General features: G+C 33.1%; 1 protein-coding gene and 1 long non-coding RNA gene across 2 annotated transcripts; both read left to right on the top strand.

The window, feature by feature from the left end:
- Positions 1-333: 333 nt before the first annotated feature.
- Positions 334-21,959, top strand: LOC120780287 (xylulose kinase). Its single transcript, XM_040112555.1, has 8 exons — positions 334-415; positions 480-645; positions 3,036-3,157; positions 3,206-3,317; positions 12,746-13,461; positions 14,273-14,494; positions 21,343-21,532; positions 21,593-21,959. Exons 2-8 carry the CDS (start codon positions 583-585, stop codon positions 21,860-21,862), a joined length of 1,695 nt encoding a protein of 564 aa, XP_039968489.1. The 5' UTR covers positions 334-415; positions 480-582; the 3' UTR covers positions 21,863-21,959.
- Positions 21,960-23,684: 1,725 nt separating this feature from the next.
- Positions 23,685-23,899, top strand: LOC120780935. Its single transcript, XR_005705977.1, has 2 exons — positions 23,685-23,724; positions 23,819-23,899. It is a non-coding gene; the product is annotated as an uncharacterized LOC120780935 (long non-coding RNA).
- Positions 23,900-24,753: the final 854 nt, after the last annotated feature.

Below are 24,753 nucleotides of genomic sequence, written 5' to 3'. Positions count from 1 at the left end.
GGACTTCCTCTTTCCAACGGTACCTTCAAATCGCGCCGCCAAAGAAATCGGAATTGTGCCGAAATAACCGTCTTAACACTGGCTATACTAAATTTAATATTACCGAAATGAAACTGCCATATATATGCGATGTGTTATCTATTATTAATAAGTACTTTTTTTTCAATAAAAACTCAGTGCGAAATAAATTGATCTATTAAGTAAATGCTAAAAATATACTTCCTATAAGACTAATTTTATTTGAAATTGACTGTTGGTTGGCAATAATTATTGCCTGTGAGGAAATAGTTGTGGATAGTGGAACTTAGATTATTCATATTCATTCGTTTAATACTGACAACTGCTGATATTTACTAAATAGTAAAATTGCCGATAAAAAAGTTTATAGTTCAATATAAATACTTTGTGTGAGAGTGTAGGCTAAGTTTATACTGTTGACTAAATATTATTAAAGCGAACGAAAATTGTTCTGTTTACAGACGAGACGACAAAGTTTTTATAAATTTCTTCTCATGCCTAATACTTTAAACCTGTACAATTTATGAGTTATTATTTTAATTAATCTTCACATACTTCTTTGCAATGACTCCAAAAGCCGCTGACGTTAAAACAACTTATTTAGGTTTGGATTTAAGCACACAAAAGGTAAGCTATTAAAAATTTTATTGTCACAATTCCAACTTCTTTGCCGCCGCGAACTGAATGTACCGTTGGAAAGAGGAAGTCCTGATTACAAAATATATAAGCTTATATGTACATATGTACCGCAAACGCTTAACTTTCATCAATCGAACAAGCTATTTCACTACTCCACGACACTTTATGCACATTTTCCATTTCAAAATCATATAATTCAACCTTAAACTTTTAAACTAATTCACAATTTACACTTTTTGCAAATTTTATAAGAAAAAACATCTATATTTTAAAAATTACTTTTTACACTCGCAGTGAGCATCATTTACATATGTATGTATGTGCTAACAATTATGAGGAGATGGAGCTGTGCCATATGATAATTGAAATTTCTCTTTCTCGCTATAATTCCTCTTTGTTTATTAAGGAGTTAGTTCTAATAAACCCAAGTGTGTATTTAAGTGTTATATTTCAAATTAAAATAAATATAAACGATCTTTCGGCACAATTCCGATTTCTTTGGCGCCGCGATTTGAAGGTACCGTTGGAAGAGGAAGTCCTCCTGATTAAAAAATATATAAGGTTATAGGTACCGCAAACGCTTAGTTTACGAGATATTCGACCTTAAAGATCAAAAATTCCCAAAATTCGAACATTTCAACAAGCTATTTTACCACATTAAACACACTTTACTCACATTTTTCTTTTCAAATTAATTAAATTAAACTATAAACTTTTAAATAAATACACATTTTACACTTTTAACAGTCTTATATTTTAAAAATTACATTTTACACTCTTAGTGTAGCTAAAAATTACGACGAAATGGAGCGCTGCTATGTGATAATAAGAAAATTCGCTGAAATTCCTTTTTTCCCCAAAAATTCCTCTATCCATTCATATGGATATGTTCTTTATTTAATTTAAAAACAAATAAGTAATATTATATAGTAATATTATATAATTATATTATATAATTATATTATATAATTATATTATATAATAATATTATATATATTGTCACCTAATGTACAAAAAAACGTATTATCAAAAAAAAAAATGGAAAGCGCTGACAGATATAATAACCAAAATTTAACCATTTTATAACGAAAACTCAAATTTTGTTTTAATATCTGTGCAAGAAAACCAAAAAATATAACCACTTTATAACGAAACTCAATATATTTTTTTTAGTTTAACGCAGAAAGGAGTACTATGCGAAAGTACTTCAGTCACCCCTGGTATTCTCTCGACGAGGGTTATTTTTTAAAGCGCGACCGAAGGCCGCCAACGCAGAAAGGAGTACTACCCGAAAATACTTCAGTCACATAAATCACATATTACACATATTACACATATACATATGTAGAAAGAATTTTTTCTTATAGTTAATATAGAAAAAGAATCACGCGAAAAAGCAAACAAAGAAAAATTGTTAAAAATCCTACATATTTGCTGTTTAAGATGTGGCAAGGCTTGTTTTCCTCATAATTGTAAACAATCTAACCTTTTCAACGGTGAGTGCGCTAAGTAATTTTTAAATAAACAAATTTTGGTAAAATATACCAAAATAAAAGTAAAATGTGAACTTATTTCAATGTTTAGAGTGTAAATTGAAATATAGAGAAATACCATGTGTTATTAGTGCAAATTTTTGAACTTTTAATCGTGATTATTTTAAAAAATAAAAGTTATTTTTATATTATTTTTGGATATTTCTTCTCTGGAAGAAATACGGAATTCGGTTTTTTACCCCTCCGCCAAAGTAATCGGAATCGTGCCGCTACGAGATTTGGTAATAACTTTAAGGATGGTAGTACAATATGATAATTAGAATAGCACAAAATTTGGAGATAAAATATTAGACAACAAAAAAATATGTTAGATATTTCAACAAGTAAAATGATGTAAATGTTTTCCCGAAATTTGCTTAGATGGTTGTAGTTCTCTTAATAAATAAAAATAATCTCACTAATACTTCGTACGTATTTATGTGTGTACTTATAAATCACCACTTATAATTAATGAAAGTTGTTTTGAAATGTATGCTTCACAAATTTAGACTTTTTTTCAAAGGTCAAATTCCTCAGAAGAAAATGATAAGATTATTGCGTCAATTGATTATATAGTTCGATCACAACTAAAACAAATATGTAGCGTTAAAACAGATATTGATATTGATGCATACATATGTGGACCCTACTTTGGAGTAAATGTCACGGACACAATAAATACAATATGGTATTTACGGTAGCTAAAAATGAACTAATTTGACGGAGTTCAGACTACATACTTATGTACATTGGTGTGTGTAATAAATATGTGCACTTGTGAATGCGTGTATATACATACATATGTATGTTTGTAATCCTATTAATGTTTTTTTGTTTTTATTTCAGCTTAAAGCAGTTCAGTTGTCTTCCAAATTGGAGGTTAATGCGTCTGCGGAAGTAAAGTTTGACTCTGACTTGCCTGAATTTCGTACTAATGGTGGTGCTAATTTCGGACTAAGAAATCATGAGTAAGAAAAGATGACAGAAGCTATTTTATTTTAATTATTCTTTTGAAGGGTTTTTGTACAACCTGTTATGTGGGTAAAAGCAATCGATATTGTATTGGATCGTTTGGTGATGCAAGGTGCTGATCTTAGTACCGTGAAGGCGATAGGAGGCTCTGCCCAGGTACATATAAACTTAATCTCATTTCTAATATGAACATGATCTGCGAAGTAATGGAATTTTGTTATAAGTAATGCTGGTACATATTTTGAAATTCGACCACTGCTAATTTCAATTTAAATGATTCATTGTATATTGACCAAAAAGTATCAGAACTGAACCGTGTATATAGGTATGTATATAATAAATATAGCCAATACAATAAATGCCCATAGGAAATAGGTTCTTTTTGTTCACACAATAACAAAAGGGTTGCATTCTAACATAAAACCAGTATTAACTAATCTACATATTTTATAAAGGAACCAAAAGAAATAGAGAAAACAAATGATACCTCAATGGCAGGAAATAAATAATATTTTATTACTTTTTGGCTTAGAATTCCTTTCTGCATTTGCGGCCTTAAATAGCACTACCAAAAAATAACCCTTGTCGGACCAACACCGAAGCGAGTACAGTTCTTTCGCGTTGAACAATAACAATCGAAAATTAATAATATTTAGTCAGGGGCGGTAGCAGTTATAATGAATTGGCTAAAAAATCAAGTTTACTAATTATTTCCCAATTTATATTTTTTTTTTACAAAATAATCGTTATATTTTAATATTTATTTTTAGCTCACAAAGTAAGAATTATTTGATAACAGTTAATTATTGCTCACAGAATAACAGTTATGTGTTGAGTTTTAATTAATTCTTGTGTAATTAAAGTTGAGGAGTAAACATTTTGTTTTGCCACATACCAGCTGTTTCATGAATATTACTTTCAGATCGTAAGATTTAAGGGGGTTGTATGGTAAAAGCAACCTTTTTTCAATAATTTTTTTACACACAAATTTTTATTTGAGAGTTCAGGTTTTTCATATGTTATTCTACATGTAATTGTGTCATAATGTTGTCAAATATCTATTACGCGAGAAAAGCACGTTTAAAGATCGCTAGCTGTGTGATTCAAGCGCACGACACTTTGCAGCGGATCTCATTTTTAAAAACTCAGTTTCTACATTATTATCATTATATAATCAAATTGTAAAAATAGTGTGGAATGCTGGGTATATGAAAAATATGTCACAAAGCACCCCACGCTTTTCCCACAATAATGCAGGAATTTTTCCTTCATTATTGTTGTTAGTTTATACAAAGAATTATTTTTCACTTTTTAGTTTGATATGCTTTAAAAGCGTGTTTTTTAGTTTTTTTTTTAAACTATATTTATTTTTAATTTTTTAGTTTGATGTGATAAACCCCAAATTTGTTAAAATATGAACTGTGGCATGTAGTATTGTTTAAGTTTTACTCGTAACCTTTCATTGGCAAAAAAGTAACGATACAAACTTGGCTTAATCCATTTCCATTGTTCTTGTCTAGCAATTATAATTCAAGTGGTCGACTCGGAAAGTAGGTGGTAAACTAGGTAGGCGTGTTGTCTCATTTTCCATTTTTTCAGGTAGAGGGGTTCAAATATAAGATAGGTAGAATATTTCTTGGGTATTTTATATTAAAAGAATCTATTTTTTCTTTTATGAGATTTACCAATATTATGAAATATAAACGAATATAACTTAAATCGTATTCTCCGCCATTAGATTCGGTGACAATTTTTGAAAAGCTCACATCGATGTGACAGCCAAAGTTTAAAAAAAAAGGAGTTTTCTATTGCAGTTGCTTTTCGGAGGCGTTTTGAAAACTAGTATCTTAATTTTTTTACTACAAAAATTCTATTATAAGTATTAATTTTTTTATTACATAAAAGTCACATTTTTTCCTTTATTTGATATTATTTCTTCTGGTGCGCGGTTATACATATATACATATGTATGTATATCTATATAAAGTATACTTTCTTTAAGGATATACATATGTACATATAATTCAGTATATACATGCTATTCAAATGTCACCAAAACTAGTTTTATATAGATGTTGCATACTTTTAAGCGCATCTTTTTAGTGAGCTGCTTAAACTTACTATCGCCTTCCTTCAGTGTCGCTGAAATATTCTAGGTTTCAGTACCACTTAAAAAGTTACAAACAAACATACATGCATACAAGTGAAGCTAATAAAATCGTATTAAAAGAAGAAACCCGTTAGGCGGAGGGCGTTCCCTTTTCAAGTAAGAGCTCATACTTGGAGAGCCTTTCTTAGACCTTATCAACAAATTTTTCGGTATAATAAGCGAAAAAACATTCGTTTTTTTACCCACGCTGGAACACCTTGGAGCATTTATACAACGTTGTCACATCATGAGGCAACATTTTCTCTCTCTATGTGTTCAGCACAATACTTTGAGAAAAGAACACGCAACATTTATAACCCATGCGTAAAGAAGCATAAATGCGACATTTTTGTGTTAAAAGAAAACGCTGTTAGTGCTAGTAATTGTTAGTAATTTATTTTTTATTGTATGCAGTAATGCTGTAAACACAAAGGAGTCGACAGTTATGTAGTCGAGCAGCTGCCTAAATAACTGTGTCTATAAAGATGTGTGTATTTTAATGATGGACAGATGGAGGCGACAGACTTCAAGCGGCATCTGTCCATTTGTGTTTACAGCTTGATGTTTACTTTTTCATCATGGAAAGATATACACAATAACAAGGTCACTAATTATTCAGTTTTATTATCAAAATCATTGTTCTCCAATTTCCCTTTTTCATGCGCTTTAGACATTTTATGGTCGTAATAATGGTTCACATGTCCTCTCTATTAATCGAATTGTTGACAATTTCGAGCGTACATTCTCTTTACATAAGATCGCAATTTGTCGATTCCAAGACGTTCTCAAGAATTGGGACTGTCTCAAACCACAACCTGGCGAATTTTGAGAAAGTATTGGGGTTGTATCCTTATACAATTTGCTGATTTTACTTGATAACCATTAAAAAAGTCTTCTCCGATGAGGCGGCTCACTTTCATCTGAGTGGTGCGGTAAATAAGCAAAACTATCAATTTTAGTACGAAGAAAATCAACAAATTATTTATGAACAATCATTGCATTCACCTAAATTAACAGTTTGAGGTGGTTTATTGTCTATCATGGGATGATTCCACCATCCAAGGGGTCCAACCTTACTGTCAATACAGAGCGGTATATATCGATGATAACCAACTTTTTATAGCCGCAATTGACAACAACTGGTTTCAACAAGACGAAGCTACGTGCTACACAGCACGTGCAACAACCGAATTATTGTGAGAAAAGTTTGAAGCTTCGATTATTTTAAGAAGTTGTGACATGGAATTGCCTCCAAGAAGTTGTGATTTAATACCTTTAGACTTTTTCTTGTGGGGTTATTTAAACTTATTGGTCTTTAGCAATAAACCAGATTCTCTTCAGGCTTTATAATAATAATACCCAACGATTACCCTCCTCCCGCCCAACCGACACGAGGGGCGCATACGAGCGGAATTAGCCGAGTCATAAAAAGCAAGAGAGTTTTAAGCGTTGTGATCTTATGCTGCTCAGCTACAGAAACAACAATTTCAACAGCCAAAATAAAGAATTAGATTAAAGTAAGTTTATTATTTTTAAATGTTACTTGTTAAGAGTAGATAAAATATTTTTTTTTTTTGGTTAAAAGTGTGAGTCTGTTAGATCAAATGTGCTGGAATGAGAATTGAAATCGTGGCATATACGGCGGAATGATTCGTTTAACTCAAAATTTGTTCTAGAAAATTTTAAAAGTAAAGGTCTAAACTGCCTGGTAGAGCGAGCGGGAACGTTAAAATTAATATCAGATAGGAGAGATGGGCTACATACTGACCCATTCATGAGTTTTACAAGAAATATTTTACCAAGCATCTCCCTACGACTAGCGAGTGTCGGGAGATTTATAAGTTTTAAACGGTTAATGTAAGGGGGAAGATTTAAACTGGAATCCCAATCAGTGATCTGCAGTGAATGAGTTAAACACAACTTTGAGCCACTTGCGAAAAATTGAGTATGAAGCAAGCAAATTATTCACGGAATGAGTATAAGTGTGAATACTGCTCACTTACAATTATGAGAGAGAGAGTTTTGGCTTGTGAGCTGATTAGCTTGTATGAAGCATATATTCACAAGTGTTTGCTTATGAGCTCACAATACTTATGAATCTTTGCTTAGGATTCTCTGACATTCATGAATACAAAACACTTGTGAATATACGAAGAAGCTCAGTTGTGCGCAAGCCACTTGCAAGCCTTTTGAGCCGTAACGCTATGAACCAAAGGCTAGAAAATCCATTACGAAAGCACTAAGAGTTACTATTATATAATTGTATAACAAAAAGGATTTTGTAATTGGTTCTAACTAATAATGACTAGATCTAATGAAATAAAAAAGGGTTTTCATATTTTGTATTAATTTTCTCTATTATTAAAAAATTACATATATGTACATACTTACATTCATGTTATCACTTATAATATTACATTTTATTTTATAAAATGATAATTCAGTTCCTTTCAATGGAATTAAAATTAAAAATAAAAATTACGTCAGTTTAATGGTATAAAAATTACGTGAATTATTAACAAAAACAAAATAACACAATTCAGTTCATTTCGGTAAAAAAATATAAATACTAAACATAAAATTTACTTCAAGATTTATGTACATACATAAGATTCAACTCCAAAGATACAAGTATATATTATAAGTATAGCTTCTAAATATATATATAAATTTGTAGTTTTTACGAAGTCACTAGAATCACGGGTTTCGTTTCTTTTAAAACCCCTCCGCGTAGGTATAAACTTCAGGGACTCATCTACCTAAGCTCTCCACTTTCTAAAATGTAAGATAAAGCTTTTCATTTAGGCTTAAGAAATAATTAAATAAAAGGATAAGAAACAAAGAAGTTTCAGTTTTGTAGTTTTTACGAAGTCACTAGAATCACGGGTTTCGTTTCTTTTAAAACCCCTCCGCGTAGGTATAAACTTCAGGGACTCATCTACCTAAGCTCTCCACTTTCTAAAATGTAAGATAAAGCTTTTCATTTAGGCTTAAGAAATAATTGAAAAAAAGGATAAGAAACAAAGAAGTTTCAGTTTTGTAGTTTTTACGAAGTCACTAGAATCACGGGTTTCGTTTCTTTTAAAACCCCTCCGCGTAGGTATAAACTTCAGGGACTCATCCACCTAAGCTCTCCAATTTCTAGAATGTAAGATAAAGCTTAAGAAAATAATTGAATAAAAGGATAAGAAATAAAGAAGTTTCAAGTTGCAGATCACTGATCCCAATGCAAATGATTTAAGGCAAAAAGTAAAAATTGTTTTTGAACGGACTCTAACTTATCCGAATGGACTTGGTAACTAGGGTTCCAAACCACAGAAGCATACTCCAATATAGGCCTCACCAGAGATGTAAAAAGAATTTTTGTGGTAAGTGGATCTCTAAATTCTTTAGACCAACGTTTAACAAAACTAAGAGCGCCTTTAGCTTTAAAAACCGTGGAAGATGCGTGAAGATTAAAATTGAGTTTAGGATCCATAGTTACTTCCAGATCAACAAAACTGCATACTTGCTCCAACCTAAAGTTTTGTATTACGTATGAAGTATGGTCTACAGATCTACGTGAAAAGCACATCGTTTTACATTTTTTAAGGTTCAATGGCATGACATTTCTAAAACACCAAGAAACTAAGTCTGTTTGAGACCGACTTCTTTTGCTATTTGAAGTATATGATTGAAAAAGTTTTACATCGTCAGCATAAAATAAAACGCTTGAATACTTAATAACAGATGATATGTCATTAATAAATAACAAGAACAGAATTGGACCAAGACGGCTACCTTGAGGAAGGCCTGAAGGAACATTGATTATGTCAGAAAAAGTATCGTTAAATATGACTTGTTGAGTTCGATTACTAAGATAAGAAGCAACCCATTTTAGAAATATTGGTTGAAAACCAAAATGATCGAGTTTATTGAAAAGAATTGAATGATTTACTTTATCAAAAGCTTTATTAAAATCTGAGTATATAACATCAGTACGCTTATTCTACCCTAAAGCCCGTTGATACATGTGATACAAATTCAAGCAAATTAGTTACTGTAGATTTCCCTTTACGAAAACCGTGCGGAGAACATGAAATTAGTGGAAAAATCCGGAAGGTTATGTAGTCTGTTATAATTGTTTCAAAAAGTTTATGTATTGCTGACAACTTTGATATTCCCCTATAGTTTTCAATATATGACCTAAATCCACTCTTATGCAAAGGAATTATAAATGACTTTTTCCAGATATTTGGAAATAAGCCTTGCTAAGTGGTGCATTAAATAGTTTTGATAGGGATTGGCATGAGGAAATCATATCTGGGCCATAACTAAATGATTGTTCTAACATATTTAACTGATATAAGACTACTGCTTCGGAAATGGTGGGTGCATTAATTACAGAAATCGGACATAACTTATGCTGCTGCGGATCATTTTTTGGAGAGTAATTGGACCTAAAGAATTCAGCAAACATATTAGAAATGTGTGATTGTCACTAGACATAGTAGACTCATATTTCATAGCGGACGGAAAATTAGAAAACTTGCGTTTGAGTTGACGAAACCATAGAACAATTTTGGATTACGTATAATATTTTTTTTTACTTTGTTTATATAATTATTATAACATATTTTATTAAGTTCAGCAAACTGTCGACGTAATTTGGAATATTTTGAATAGTCAACAACTAAACCCCAGTTTTTTTTTAAGTTTAAAAGCACGAGATTTTCTATTTTTTAATTTACATTACTCTCTAGAACTCATTCTTTGAGTAACAACACATTACGGAACATATTTTTCAAATAAATTTAAAATAGTTTCATTAAAATGGGTAGCAATAAATTTAATATTGCCGCTGTAATCTGGCCAAGTTACTTTAGAAAGTTCGTAATTAATCTTCTTAAAATTAGCTTTCGCAAAGTTGAACCGAGAACAAAGGTCATGTGTATTATTATGAACAAAGTTGGCTATATACAGTTCCTCAAATAATTGATCGAACGTTTGCGGTGTGTTAACTTATTCAAGGATAAAAGAAAAAATAAAACCAAAATCATATCGAAATATTTTTTATTAACAAAAGGAGAGGTTAACATTTTCAAAACCCAATGTATATTTCATTCAAAAAGTGAAACAAAACAAAGCCACCCCTTGCTTGCAGAACTTATTAGTTTCTGGCAGGCTTCTATTGTGATTTTTTTCCAGTGCGCTGTCACTTGTTGCCAAAGTGCGTCAAGGTTTCGGGGAATTGAATCACTACTTGCCAAGGAACTTTTGAGTTCTCCCAAAGGTGTTCTATAGAACACTTGGAACCAACTTTTCGTAACTGTTACGGTATGCTTGGGGTCAATATCCTGCTGAAAAGTTTAATTTTCGACAGTGAGACCATTGGCTCAAGCTAAGAGGTTTTGATCGAAAATATGAATATAATCGGATGCGGTAATTCGTCCTAGAATCCTGTGACATTTTCCGCCCCACTATAATTCATACAACCCCATAGCATCAACGAACCACCACCAAATTTAAGGGTTGCGATAGTGGTTCACCTTTCCGGCACCACACCCACTGCCTCCCATCTGATCCAAAGCGATTTATTTTGGTCTCGTTAGACCAGATCACTTTCTTCCAATCTTCGATTGTGAAACTTTTATACTTTTTTGCAAAATATAGTCTCAATTCTTTATGGCGCTTTGTTAAAAAAGGTTTCTTAACCTTGGAGCGACCTTTCAAGCCATGTTCGCGTAAGACGTTGCGAATTGTTTCATCACAAACGTTAAGCTGATCATTTTCCCGTAGCTGCTTATTGATTTCTACCGCATTATCACATGCACCAGTCTTGATTTGCCTAATTATTTTGCGTTTCAGTGAATGAGACAGAAGACATTTTCGTCCTGGCGACCGCTTTTTAGGCAAATTTTCCATTTTGTTACGTATTATGCTAATGGTGGATGTAGAGCAATGAATCCTGCGTGCTATCTCACGGTGGGAATGCCCTTCTCATAAGAGATTCTCTATTAGACTTGTTGCTTCCTTTGATATCGGTTTATAAAAAAATTTTATAATAATAACCTTTCAATGTAAAAAAATGAAATGTAATAAATTTCTTTTGTTTCTACCGACAAAATATGTACACATCCAACACTCGCTTCTATACTCAAACAATTGATCGAATAAGTTTTCGCGTGAGTTCAATGACACGCTAGTTACAAAGAATCGAAATATTAGCGGTACTATCTATTAACAGTACTCCTAGTACAGTACAACATTTTTTTTAACATCAGCAAAGAAATGTTTATTTAAGTTGTGCACACTTGATCAATAAATTGAGGAATTGTATATATCGGGTGATTTTTTAAGAGCTTGATAACTTTTTTTAAAAAAAAAACGCATAAAATTTGCAAAATCTCATCGGTTCTTTATTTGAAACGTTAGATTGGTTCATGACATTTACTTTTTGAAGATAATTTCATTTAAATGTTGACTCATGTGGTTTCAACAAGATGGCGCTACATGCCACACAGCTCGCGATTCTATGGCCATTTTGAGGGAAAACTTCGGAGAACAATTCATCTCAAGAAATGGACCCGTAAGTTGGCCACCAAGATCATGCGATTTAACGCCTTTAGACTATTTTTGTGGGGCTACGTCAAGTCTAAAGTCTACAGAAATAAGCCAGCAACTATTCCAGCTTTGGAAGACAACATTTCCGAAGAAATTCGGGCTATTCCGGCCGAAATGCTCGAAAAAGTTGCCCAAAATTGGACTTTCCGAATGGACCACCTAAGACGCAGCCGCGGTCAACATTTAAATGAAATTATCTTCAAAAAGTAAATGTCATGAACCAATCTAACGTTTCAAATAAAGAACCGATGAGATTTTGCAAATTTTATGCGTTTTTTTTTTTAAAAAAAGTTATCAAGCTCTTAAAAAATCACCCGATACTTGTAAATCAATACAAGTATACTCGAAAATTGGATTCATCGGATTCGTTCCTGCATGTGAAGGCGGTTTGATTAATGGTATATTTAGATATTTAAATAAAAAAGATTTGAATTTCCTTAGCAATTAGTGTGTTTTTTTTAAGAAAAACATCACTCTTATTGGAAACCCTATATATGTATATAGTAAACATATAGCTACATATACATACATACAAGTATGTATATAAAGAAAAGTTGGTGAATTTTTAGGATGATTTTTTGGAGCGTAAATTACAATTCATTCCTTAGGCCTACCAAGGCTATACTGTTAAACTAACTATTTTACGACAAAAAATTGAAGAGAGGTCACAAATTCTTATAGCTGGCTTAGTATCGTTATGGTCATTGTAATATTAACCTTTTCTGATTGTTATGGACGGATTCCAGCATACCCCTTTTGATTTGAGGAAGAGCAGGTTTAATTTATGTGAGTTACATTTATTTCTTTTAAACTAAATTTATTTGTTTCACAGCAACATGGTTCTTTATATTGGTCTCGTCATGGTGTTCAAACTTTAAAGAACTTAGATTCCGATAAGTTCCTTCATATTCAAATAGATGATTCCGCTTTTACGTTGAATCGTACACCAATTTGGATGGATGGTTCAACAGAGAAGCAATGCATAGAAATGGAAACTGCAATTGGAGGACGTATGGAGATGGTTAAAATCACTGGATCAAAGTGTTATGCTCGGTTTACTGGCCCACAAATTCGTAAAATTTACCAAGAGCGTTCGCATGCTTATGAAGAGACCCATCGCATTTCTTTGGTTAGCAGTTTTTTAGCTTCGGTATTTCTAGGCGATATTGCACCTATAGATTATGGTGATGCATCAGGAATGAATCTTTTCGATATTAAAGAAAAAAATTGGTCCAAACCATGCTTGAACGCCTGTGCTCCTGACCTGGAGGAGCGGTTAGGGGAACCAGTTCCCACTAGCTCCATAATTGGAAATGTTTCTGATTTCTTCGTGCAACGTTTCGGGTTTCCTGTTGAATGTAAAGTTACAGCTTTTACGGGTGATAATTTATCGGCGCTTTCGGGAATGGTAACTGAGCAAGATAGCTTAGTCATGTCTTTGGGAACAAGCGATACATTATTGATGAATTTAAAAGTGCAGCCTCATCTTGAAGAAGGACATGTGCTATGTCACCCAACTGAAATTCGTCAATTTATGGGTTTGTTATGGTACGTTTTAAAATTATTACATTTTCATTTCTTAAACATGCACGATGCATTAACAATATTGCATATTTCGTGTATTAATTTTCACGTAGAATATGCAGTATAACACAGTCGATCACAATATAATTTGGAAAAAGTTGATAGAGATTTCTGCAATATATAATTACAAAATATAAGTCCAAGCAACTTATTGAAATTACTAATTTTTCATTTCTGAAAATGCTCTTTCGTTGAAGTTGTTTTTGTTTGCATAGAAATAATAAAATCTTCCTGTTTTGAATTACTTTTCAAGATTCCTTATTTTGGTTGGCAAGTCGATGCCGCTTTACTAGCTTTGTTTGACGCACCTTCCAAACTGTAAATTATTTATTGATTTCTGTAATCAATTAAAATATCAAACCGAGACAAAGTATACTGAAGAGTAAAATCTGACCTAGACCACGCCTGCTTCCCATGTAACAACATTTTAACTAAACGCAAAAATAATTAATAGTTTTTATCAAAAATATTCGTGTAGGTTCATATATTAATCATATTAATATGCGATTATATCGATTTTGAACATTATGATTTCTTTTGTAAATTTAGAAGGTGCCTATTTTTTTTGTTTGTTAAATTTTTATTGTTGCCACCGGTATGATGGCCTGCGTTCCATCCCAGTTCCCGACTAACAGCAACTCAATTTTTTACAAGCGATCGCCTCTGTTCAAGATGGTATATGTAGTTATTTCAATTATTTTTTTGCAAATTACAGTAACTATTACCATGCAAATCAATAAACTTATTTTATAATTTTTCTCTTTGTTGTTGTTAGTTTTCGAAACGGATCTCTGGTACGGGATTATTTTAATAAAACTGAGGTCAATAGTGATTGGAAGAAGTTTAATGAATTACTTGATTCCACACCACGTGGAAATTACGGCAATATGGCTTTACATTTCCATTCAATTGAAATAATACCTAACGTACAAGGAGTCTTGCGCTGGACTAGAAGTAATTCGGGGGAAACTTCCGAGACAGCGAAAGGTGTGCAAAAGTAAGTTCTAATCTAAATATTTTATTACTTATGTATTTAACTCTATTGTTATGATGCTGATATATGTATATATGTATGCTTGTAATCTATAACAATTTTTAAAAGCAATTCTAGGGAGTAAAGTATGACGGAAAATGAAATTTTTATTGGTTTTATAACCTACAAACGTTCTTTGATGCTATTCTACTATATAATAATATAATCAAATGTAACATGCAATAGCAGCGTGTAATAGTTGTGTTCCGGTTATTTGTAACACCTACATAAATCTAATCGAGTTGGATATACATTACATATATGTACATATGTATATAGGAACATATGTATGTACATATATAAAAACAAGAAAAAACGTTAACTTCGGTTGCACCGAAGCTAAATACACTTCACAAATGCATTTTTGTTAGCAACTATGTGTTCAGTTTGTATGGAAGCTATATGCTTTAGTAATCCGTTCTAAACAAGTTTTTTAGAGATTACATTGTTGCCTTAAAAAATAACATATACCAAATTTCGTGAATATATCTTGTCAAATGTAAAAGTTGTCCATACAAGAACTTGATTCCGATCGTTCAGTTTGTATGGCAGCTATATGCTATAGTTTTTGCCTTAGAAAATAACATATATCAAATTTCGTGAATAAATCTTGTCATATGTGAAAGTTGTCCATACAAGAACTTGATTTCGATCGTTCAGTTTGTATGGCAGCTATATGCTATAGTTAACCGATCTGAACAATTTCTTCGGAGATTACATTGTTGCCTTAGAAAATAACATATACCAAATTTCGTGAATAAATCTTGTCAAATGTGAAAGTTTTCCATACAAGAACTTGATTCCGATCGTTCAGTTTGTATGGCAGCTATATGCTATAGTTAACCGATATGAACAATTTCTTCGGAGATTACATTTTTGCCTTAGAAAATAACAAATATCAAATTTCGTGAATATATCTTGTCAAATGTGAAAGTTGTCCATACAAGAACTTGATTCCGATCGTTCAGTTTGTATGGCAGCTATATGCTATAGTTAACCGATCTGAACAATTTCTTCGGAGATTACATTGTTGCTTTAGAAAATAACATATACCAAATTTCGTGAATGTATCTTGTCAAATGTGAAAGTTGTCTATACAAGAACTTGATTCCGATCGTTCAGTTTGTATGACAGCTATATGCTATAGTTAACCGATCTGAAAAATTTCTTCGGATATTATATTTTTGCCTTAGAAAATAACATATACCAAATTTCGTGAATATATCTTGTCAAATGTGAAAGTTTTCCATACAAGCATTTGATTCCGATCGTTCAGTTTGTATGGCAGCTATATGTTATAGTTGTCCGATATCGGCCGTTCCGACAAATGAGCAGCTTCTTGACGAGAAAATGACGTTTGCAAAATTTCGAAACGATATCTTAAAAACTGAGAGACTAGTTCGTATTTATACAGACAGACGGTCATGGCTAAATCGACTCAGCTCGACATACTGATCATTTATATATATACTTTATAGGGTCTCCGACGATTCCTTCTGGGTGTTACAAACTTCGTGACAAACTTAATATACCCTGTTCAGGGTATAGTGAGCTAAATGACGTTAAATGTTAAATTCCGAACATCTATTTACCGCTTCGTTCGCCCGTCCGCCTGTCCCTGTAAGCGGTACTTTAAGTAAAAATGTAGATATTTTAATGAAACTTGGTATTGCAGCGAAAATCTATTAAGTGCCATAATAGCTAAGCCACAAATTAAAAATAAAACAAGAAAGGAAGGGCTAAGTTCGGGTGTCACCGAACATTTTATACTCTCGCATGATAAAGTGATAATCGAGATTTCATTATCCGTCATTTACATATTTTTTATTTTGCTGTAAAATTAATTAGATTAGTAGTTCCTGATATATGGTTTTTGATCCATAAGTGGGCGACGCCACGCCCATTTTCAATTTTTAAAAAAAGCCTGGATGCAGCTTCCTTCTGCCACTTCTTCCGCAAAATTTAGTGTTTCTGACGTTTTTTGTTAATCGGTTCACGCACTTTTAGTGATTTTCAACATAACCTTTGTATGGGAGGTGGGCGTGGTTATTATCCGATTTCTTCCATTTTTGTACTGTATATGGAAACGCCTGGAGGAAACGACTCTATAGAGTTTGGTTGACATAGCTATAGTAGTTTCCGAGATATGTACAAAAAACTTAGTAGGGGCCGGGGCCACGCCCACTTTTCCAAAAAAATTACTTCCAAATATGACCCTCCCTAATGCGATCCTTTGTGCCAAAGTTCACTTTAATATCTATATTTATGGCTTAGTTATTACACTTTATAGGTTTTCTGTTTTCGCCATGTTGTGGGCGTGGCAGTGTGCCGATTTTGCCCATCTTCGGACTTAACCTTCTTATGGAGCCAAGAAATTCGTGTACCGAGTTTCATCATGATATCTCAATTTCTACTCAAGTTACAGCTTGCACGGACGGACAGACAGACATCCGGATTTCAACTCTACTCGTCACCCTGATCACTTGTTTATAACCCTATATCTTTTAGTTTTAGGACTTACAAACAACCGTTATGTGAACAAAACTATAATACTCTTTGTTGCGAGAGTATAAATATATGCTGCTACCGGAGCATTTTTCGAATTTATACATTTCAGGAATGTTTTCTACCGCCACAACAACAACAACATACAAAAAGTTAATTTGTTGCAAAGTGCCTCAGTAGCAAGCTGCATTTGTGCCTTAAACATTTTTTTTGGAAACGGGTGTGTTTTTTGACAGATCTTTCGTGAGTCGTGTCAAGTTGTTTTGTTATTTTTGTTCAGTATTGTCTGGCATTTCATCATGAAAAGGCAACGACGTATGACGTATTCGAGCTAAATTTTGTTCAGCGATGAGGCCCATTTTTGGATCAATAGGTATGTAAACTAGCGAAATTGCCGCATTTGGGACGAAGAGCAACATGAAAAGATTCAAGAGCTACTATTTCATTCAAAAAAAGCAACGGTTTGGTGTGGTTTGTGGTTCGGTGGTATCATCGGTCCATATTTCTGCAAAAATGATGCCGGTGAGAACATAACTGTCAATGTCAACTGGCCTAAATGATCGTGTTATATCATACCTTTAAACTTTATTGGGATATGTAAGGTCTAAGTCTATGCGAACAATCCCGTTTCGATTCAGGCCTTGGAGCAACACATCAGGGGTGTCATTCGCCAGCTATCAGTCGAATTACTCGAACTAGTCATCGAAAATTGGACTCAACGGATGGACCATCTGAGACGGAAGCGCGGCCAACATTTGAAAGAAATAATCTTCATAAAATAAATGTCAAACGATGTTCTTTCGAATTATAATAAATATTCCCCATTGAATTTGAAGCTTCTGTGTTTTACTTATTAAAGTAGGGAACCTTGAAATGGATCACCCTTTACCAAAAGTGTGATAGCTCACTAAAATAACAAGAAGCTTAAAAATTTAAAATGAAAATTGTACGGAAAGGCTGCATAGGTACATATCTGCGCTAAAGCAATGGACTTGCCACCGTCTACTCACAGGTTAAATTTCATACCTCAACAATGATCGATCAGTTTCAAGAAAATTTGGTGTATAACATTTTATGTGCACTTCTATGTTACGGTATGAAAATGGGCGAAATCAAAATCATTCCTACTTCACATATAACAGTTTTAAATTCCATTTGGAAAGGAAGGGCTAAGTTCGGGACGTATTTTCAGGAGTTTAAGAGAGTTTATATTAAATAAGCAAGGAAGCGCTAAGCTCGGATGAATTCGACCATTTTACGGTCTCGCAATGTGCAAAGATAAAAGGTGTTGGTAAAATTTTATATTAAAAAATTTTTGGTAAAAATTCGACATTCAATATATGACAAAACCGTGAATGGATTTCGTTCATTTTGGTATTTTATGAAGTTATATTGCAGACCGTAAACTCGCGTCCTTTCATTACTACCGTCAACCAAATAAATGGAATGTGCTATTTTAGGGATAAGAACTTAGACCACGGTCCTATAACAGTTCCATTCATAATCAATTCTAAACCACATTATCTTTTATTAAAATATCGTATATATTGACGAACTTAAGGGATCGTCTCAGTGTGAAATTTTTGAGAAAGCTATTTTTTTTTGCGGTATTATAGGATAGTAAACACTATAATAAACATTCTCTCAAATTTTTAAATCGAAAATCAAATTATTACGGTCGCTACAGCCTTTTTTGTATAAAGGGAACAGAGTGGGGAACATAGCGACTCCAATCTTTAAACGCGTTTTTCTCAGAATGGTCTTTTTCAAAACGGTTTCCACTCTCAAAAGAAGATCTTAGATATAGTTCCAATTTGGAGAGAACATAGCACATATGAAAAGCTATGGCCTAATTTCAACAATTTTTCCCTTAATCTCTTAATGCTTGTGACATATTTTTTTGTGAGCACTTTTAGTACTAGTTTTCAATATACCCGTTAGGTGTTGTTGTTGTTGTAGCAACAGAAAACATTCCTGAAGTAATTTGGAAGAATGCTGCCGGTTTGACCGTTCGTAACGTCAAAGAAAATTATATTGAAATTGTGTTCAAATAAGATCTGACATAATCTTACCCCATCAGGCTAATTTGTGGAAAACGTCAACTTGAGGATCGAAATTCCTTAAAATTCGTTATGATGCTTAGACCAAGGTCTTGACTAATTCGGTTCATATATGGGTTTTCATCTAAATATGAGCGATGTCCGTCCATCGTTTGCTTCACTTTTTGCACTGTCTGTGGTGGAGCTTAAAGGATTTGTCCTGTTTCTTTTTGTATCTTAAATAGTTTAGAATATATTACATTTAATCTCTTAGAGGGCGGGGTCATTCCTATTTTTCAAAATGTTTAACCCGCAGATTCCCCTTTCGACTGCAATTCCCCGTACCAAATTAGAGTTTTATATATTAATTTAGTGCTGAGTTATGGCACTTTATAGGTTTTCGTTTAATGGCGTTTTGTGGGCGTGGCAGTGGTTCGCTTGCGTATATCTAAAAATTTCGTCCTACCTTTCTTGCCAAAAAACATGTGCATAAAGTTTCATTACGATATCTCAATTTATATTCAAGTTATAGCTTGCACGGACAGAGCCTTGCATTTGCTTAGAAGATGTGTTACACTTTTCATTCCCACTACTTCCTGCCAACTTCTACAATAGCCATTATATGGGGTATCTAGTCTGTTGACATGTCGTCCAATTAGACAGTGCCCAGTTAGCACTCCTACTAGTGTTCTTATGTCATTTCTTTTGAATTTTAATAGTCGGTATGTGCGGTCAATGTTCCACGTTTGCTTGCTTGTTGAGGAAAGTCAAGAATTGGTTCCACCGAAACTCTGCTAAATTTATAACACGTTCGTCAACATTTGTAGAGTAAGGCCTGTTCTGGCTAGTTTATCTACTTCATAGTTACCAGAAATATCACTATGCCCTTGAACCCATTGCAGGTTTATCGTGAAATAGCTCACTCCTTGTCAGAAGAGCATGGCTTTCTATGATTGCTGTGATCTTCGCTTGGAAGACAGGTCTGGTAAACGGAAGATAATTTTAGGATCGAATTTTGTTGAAAAGACACTACCTCCCAGTCGATTATGTAGTTTGAACTCATATGTATAGATGCTTATCAACGCGTCCCTGTTCATCTCGCCTCTTTTTCTGGAAGGGAAGGCAATATTGAGGACCACATTTATTTTTAATTCTATAGGATTTTTAAAATCCTTGGCAGTGGGTAAAAACGAGAATGTACTAAGTATCACTGAATACCCCTTATTACAGGCGACTAATTTGGAGAATTCTCTCAGTCTAAGAGCTGACTTCGCTGCCATTTGCTTAGATTTTACATTATACAAGATTACAAGTTCGTTGGCAATAAATGTAAAACGACGTTGTTCTTGTTGTTGAGCTCCATTGATGCTCTTTGTAATTTTTTTCTTGCGCGCCAGCCCGTATTTTTTTCCGTTATTAGTCACCATATCAATATACCGTATGTCATAATCGGTCAAACGACTACTGTGTAGAGCCAATGAGCTACCCGAAACGTTAATACCTATTTGGGCATTACCATCCTATTGCAGGTGTAAAGTACTTTAGCAGCTTTCCTCATCCTAACGTCTATGTTTGATAAAAGCTTTCTGTCTAAAATTAGTCCTAAGTAGCTTGCCTTATCCCAAATTGTTAGTCTGTTATCATTTAATAATGGCGGCATAACTTCAAGATAACTATGTTTCCTAGTGAACAACACTATCTACGTCTTGCTAGTATTTAAGTTTAGTCCGCATAATACCACCCAACGATTTATATCATTTAATATTATTAGCATAATCATAGGGAGGGTATTCAGAAATTTACCCATATTCGAAAACGCCACATCGTCAGAGTAGACCAAAACAATGTACCCCCTTATTTTCTAGATCTAACAGCAATTTATTCATTATTAAGATTCAGAGAATATCCCTCTTATCCCACGTCTCCTTAAGGTGTACCTCTTTGAATACATAGATCTCTTCGCTCTCGCACCTGCACCTTCTTATTGTTGCAAGTTTTCTGATCATGTTTTTTTTTTTATAGCAAAACCGTTAACATTGGCTTCCACAACACCGGAAACCTATACAAATCACTACAACTTTTTAGTTTGCACAACAGCCTTCAGTGTTTTATATTCTTCGACCATAGCTTATGGCTTTAGTTTCAAGATGCTATTTTATCAGTCGATTACCCATTTCCTTGCCTCGCATCTCTAAATTTGAACAAAATTTTAAACAAATTATGTTAATTATATACCTGATTCACAAAAAACATATGTTTTTGTTTCAGATTTTTATCGCCTCAAACTGAAATTCGTGCCTTGATTGAGGGACAGATGTTGCATAAACGAGCTGTTGCTGCGGACATGGGATTTCATTTCGGCAGCGATACAAAAATAATAGCTACAGGGGGCGCTTCTGTAAATAAATCGATTTTACAAGTTGTTTCAGATGTTTTCAATGCTCCAGTTTTTGTGCAGGTTAAAAATGAAATGATGCGACCTATACATTTATAAACTTAATACAATTTCTTTCTGCAGAATGAGAGTGAAGCGGCTTTATTTGGTGCGGCATACCGGGCAAAATATTCTCTTTATTTAAATTCAATTAAAGCATCCAATGATACAAGCAACGGAAATATCAATATAGAGAATTCAACATTAACACCGCTAAGCTATCATGATTATATTATGCAGTTTATTCCAAATCATTTAAAATTAATTTGTGAACCCAACAAAGATTGTGAACAAATCTATGCACCTATGCTAGAGCGCTATCGTAAAATGGCAGTAGTTTTGGCACAAAATTGAACGTACTTCAGTAGATGTATAGAAAACATTCCCATTGGTAATTATTTTAAATACCAAACAATATCCAAACTTACATAATTGTAATATTATAAAAATACTAATTGTTCCTTAAACTTTTCTTTAAATTTTATATATTAATGTACAAGCATATTTTTAATTCGAAAGTGAAAATATATTAAGATAAAATTATTCTCAATAACATTTCATGGATTATTCTCATTTATTCTCAAATTATTAGTGAAAGAAATTAAGACAAGGAAAAAAATCCGTTCAAAAGATTGAGTAAAAATTAAAAAATCTTCACGAAACTTGATGACAAAGTCTGCTCTCCCATTTATTTGCAGGTCATTTTATTAAAAAAAAAGGTGAACATAATTAGCAAATGTAGTACGATAAAAAAGTTAATCAGCCTTATCACACAATCCATCGTAGCAAAGCTACGAATACGAATGTCCGCTACGAATACGCATAATTTTCTTTCACTGCATCCATGTGAATTCGAAACTTTTGTTATCAGACTTAATTTTGCATTTTGACATATCGAAATAACCTTGGTAGAACAAAAAATTTAATTTCTGATAAATAAAACTGAAATTGTTTATATTCAGAGTGAATTTACGAACAAAATATGGATCCGTTAACTGCCACTCTACGAATTTTGAACTTACGTATGGAATGGTTCGAATTGTAATATAGCAATTTCGTATCTTTCCCAACCCAACTATTTTATTGCCAAGAGCTCGACCCACTTCATTTTCAATTGATAATATTGCCAAGCTTGTCAGTATTTCTTCACACATTGTACAGTGCAAGTAGGTTTTGATAAATTCAATTAGAAAAACTGCGCTCTCCACTAGCTGTCGACAGATGAAGTGTTAGCAATCCCCGTATTGTCATAAATAGTTTTAGAACAATATCTTTAAATTCGTTATTAACATATATAATTTCGAACGTCTACTTTTATAATAAATTTTTCTGTTTGTACTTTGTTGCATAAATCTGTTGCTTTTACTTACAACCTGAGTTTATAACATTTTTGATCAATAGTTAACAAAAATTCAAAAGTTTTAGTAACCTTCCACTGATCGCAACTAAAAATCGATTCAAGGTAATGACAATATAGAAATTAATTTAAAAAATTTTGTTAACGTCTCAAATTGGCCCATCTTCCTACTCATAATTAACCAGTTTTTTCTGTTTTCTGAAGCGAACCGGGGCCCTATTCTTTACGTCGATTCGATATCCGGATATATCATAAAATTATGCGAAAGTTGTACCACCCTGTGCGGAAATAAATTCTTACATTTTTATACTCTTGCAACATGTTGCTACAGCCTATTATAGTTTTGTTCCCCTAACGGTTGTAGGTATCACCTAAAACTAAACTTCATTACTGGCGTAGACACTGCTTACGCGATTATAGCGGAGTTAACAACAGAACGGCAGTCGTCGTTTCTTCTTTTCGCAACGTGGCGCCAATTGGAGATTCCTAGCGAAGCCAGGTCCTTCTCCACCTGGCCCTTCCAACGGAGTGAAGGTCTTCCTCTTTCTCCGCTCTGAACTATGTCAATGTCGTCATATATCTCATACAGCTCATCGTTCCATCGAATGCGATTTTCGCCGTGGCCAACGCAAAATGACCATAAATTGTTGCTGTTAATGTTGGTAATAAGATAAACGAAATTATGGCTATGTTCTTAAATGCATCATGACGATTGCATAACAAACAGAACGTTCAGAAATGCCAATATTGCAGCACTGCAATAATCAAGCGTTCAAAAAGACAGCACTTCTATCAGCTGTCACTCATAATTTCTATCAAAAAATTGTTTACTGCATTTAACTACGATGTCTGACGAAAAGTAAGTGCAAAACTGTTTTATTTTATTTTTGTATTGAAATTTAGTTAAATTATGTTAATAGTAATTGTATAAATTATTATTTTTAAATTTTTAGTGAAAATCTCAGTAATGCGGAGACACAGTTATTGCTGAGAGTACGTTAGAATATGGAGGACGAGTTTAAATCGGGTAGAAGGAAACAAAATGTATTGTGGAAGAAAGTTGTGACCGAAGTTAAAAATGTAAATGAAAACAATAAAAATTAAAATGAAGTTCATCAGAAAAAGTAATAAAAAAATTATTCAAATAAAGGAAGGTCAGGTAAAGTAAATTTTTTATGATTAAAACATAGTGGTAAAATAGTTTCTTCTATCGATTCCACTGATATCTGAATCAACGGGGGCATCTTGAATTCCTTCGATTTCATTGTTGGTTTCCATATCGGCATGTGTTATTGCATCGTTAATATGTTCAGAATAACCTCCCTTATTTATGATAAAATTGTGTAAGATAGCACAAGCGAGTATTACATTAGATGTGGCTTTAATGCTCGAAGCTTCAATATAATTTAAAATTTTAAACTGTTTCTTAAAAATCCCGAAAGTTTGTTCTATAAATACTTTGTCTTTTAAAAGACAAACATTTGTACCTACAAATTTTTTTTTCGACTTCAATACCCTTCTTTTTCTTAAATTTAAAGAAAATCTATCATTTCTTTGTTCACAAATTTCGTCTAGTGTTAGATTCAGCAAAATTTCCATTTTAGTATTATACGCGTTCAAAAATGCAAACAAATGTATCTGCAAATTGTCAAAAATAGTATAAGAAGTATCAAACGTCAAACTTGCAGTGTTGCTACTGTTGCTTATGCTGCAAGTCATGATGCATTTACGAACATAGCCTATCTACAACTTCGAAGTTATGACTGTCAACAATGGCCCCCTCTGCTTGCAGGCGGGAAGAATATACCCGTGGAAAGGCATGCCTGTCGTAAGAGGCGACTAAAATCCACATGCATTGTGTCTGTCATTCTGGGCTTGCCTTGAAATG

This window comes from Bactrocera tryoni, unplaced genomic scaffold (assembly GCF_016617805.1).
Source record: "Bactrocera tryoni isolate S06 unplaced genomic scaffold, CSIRO_BtryS06_freeze2 scaffold_25, whole genome shotgun sequence".
Taxonomy (NCBI): Eukaryota; Metazoa; Arthropoda; class Insecta; order Diptera; family Tephritidae; genus Bactrocera; species Bactrocera tryoni.
This window is presented reverse-complemented; position numbering and strand designations above follow the sequence as displayed.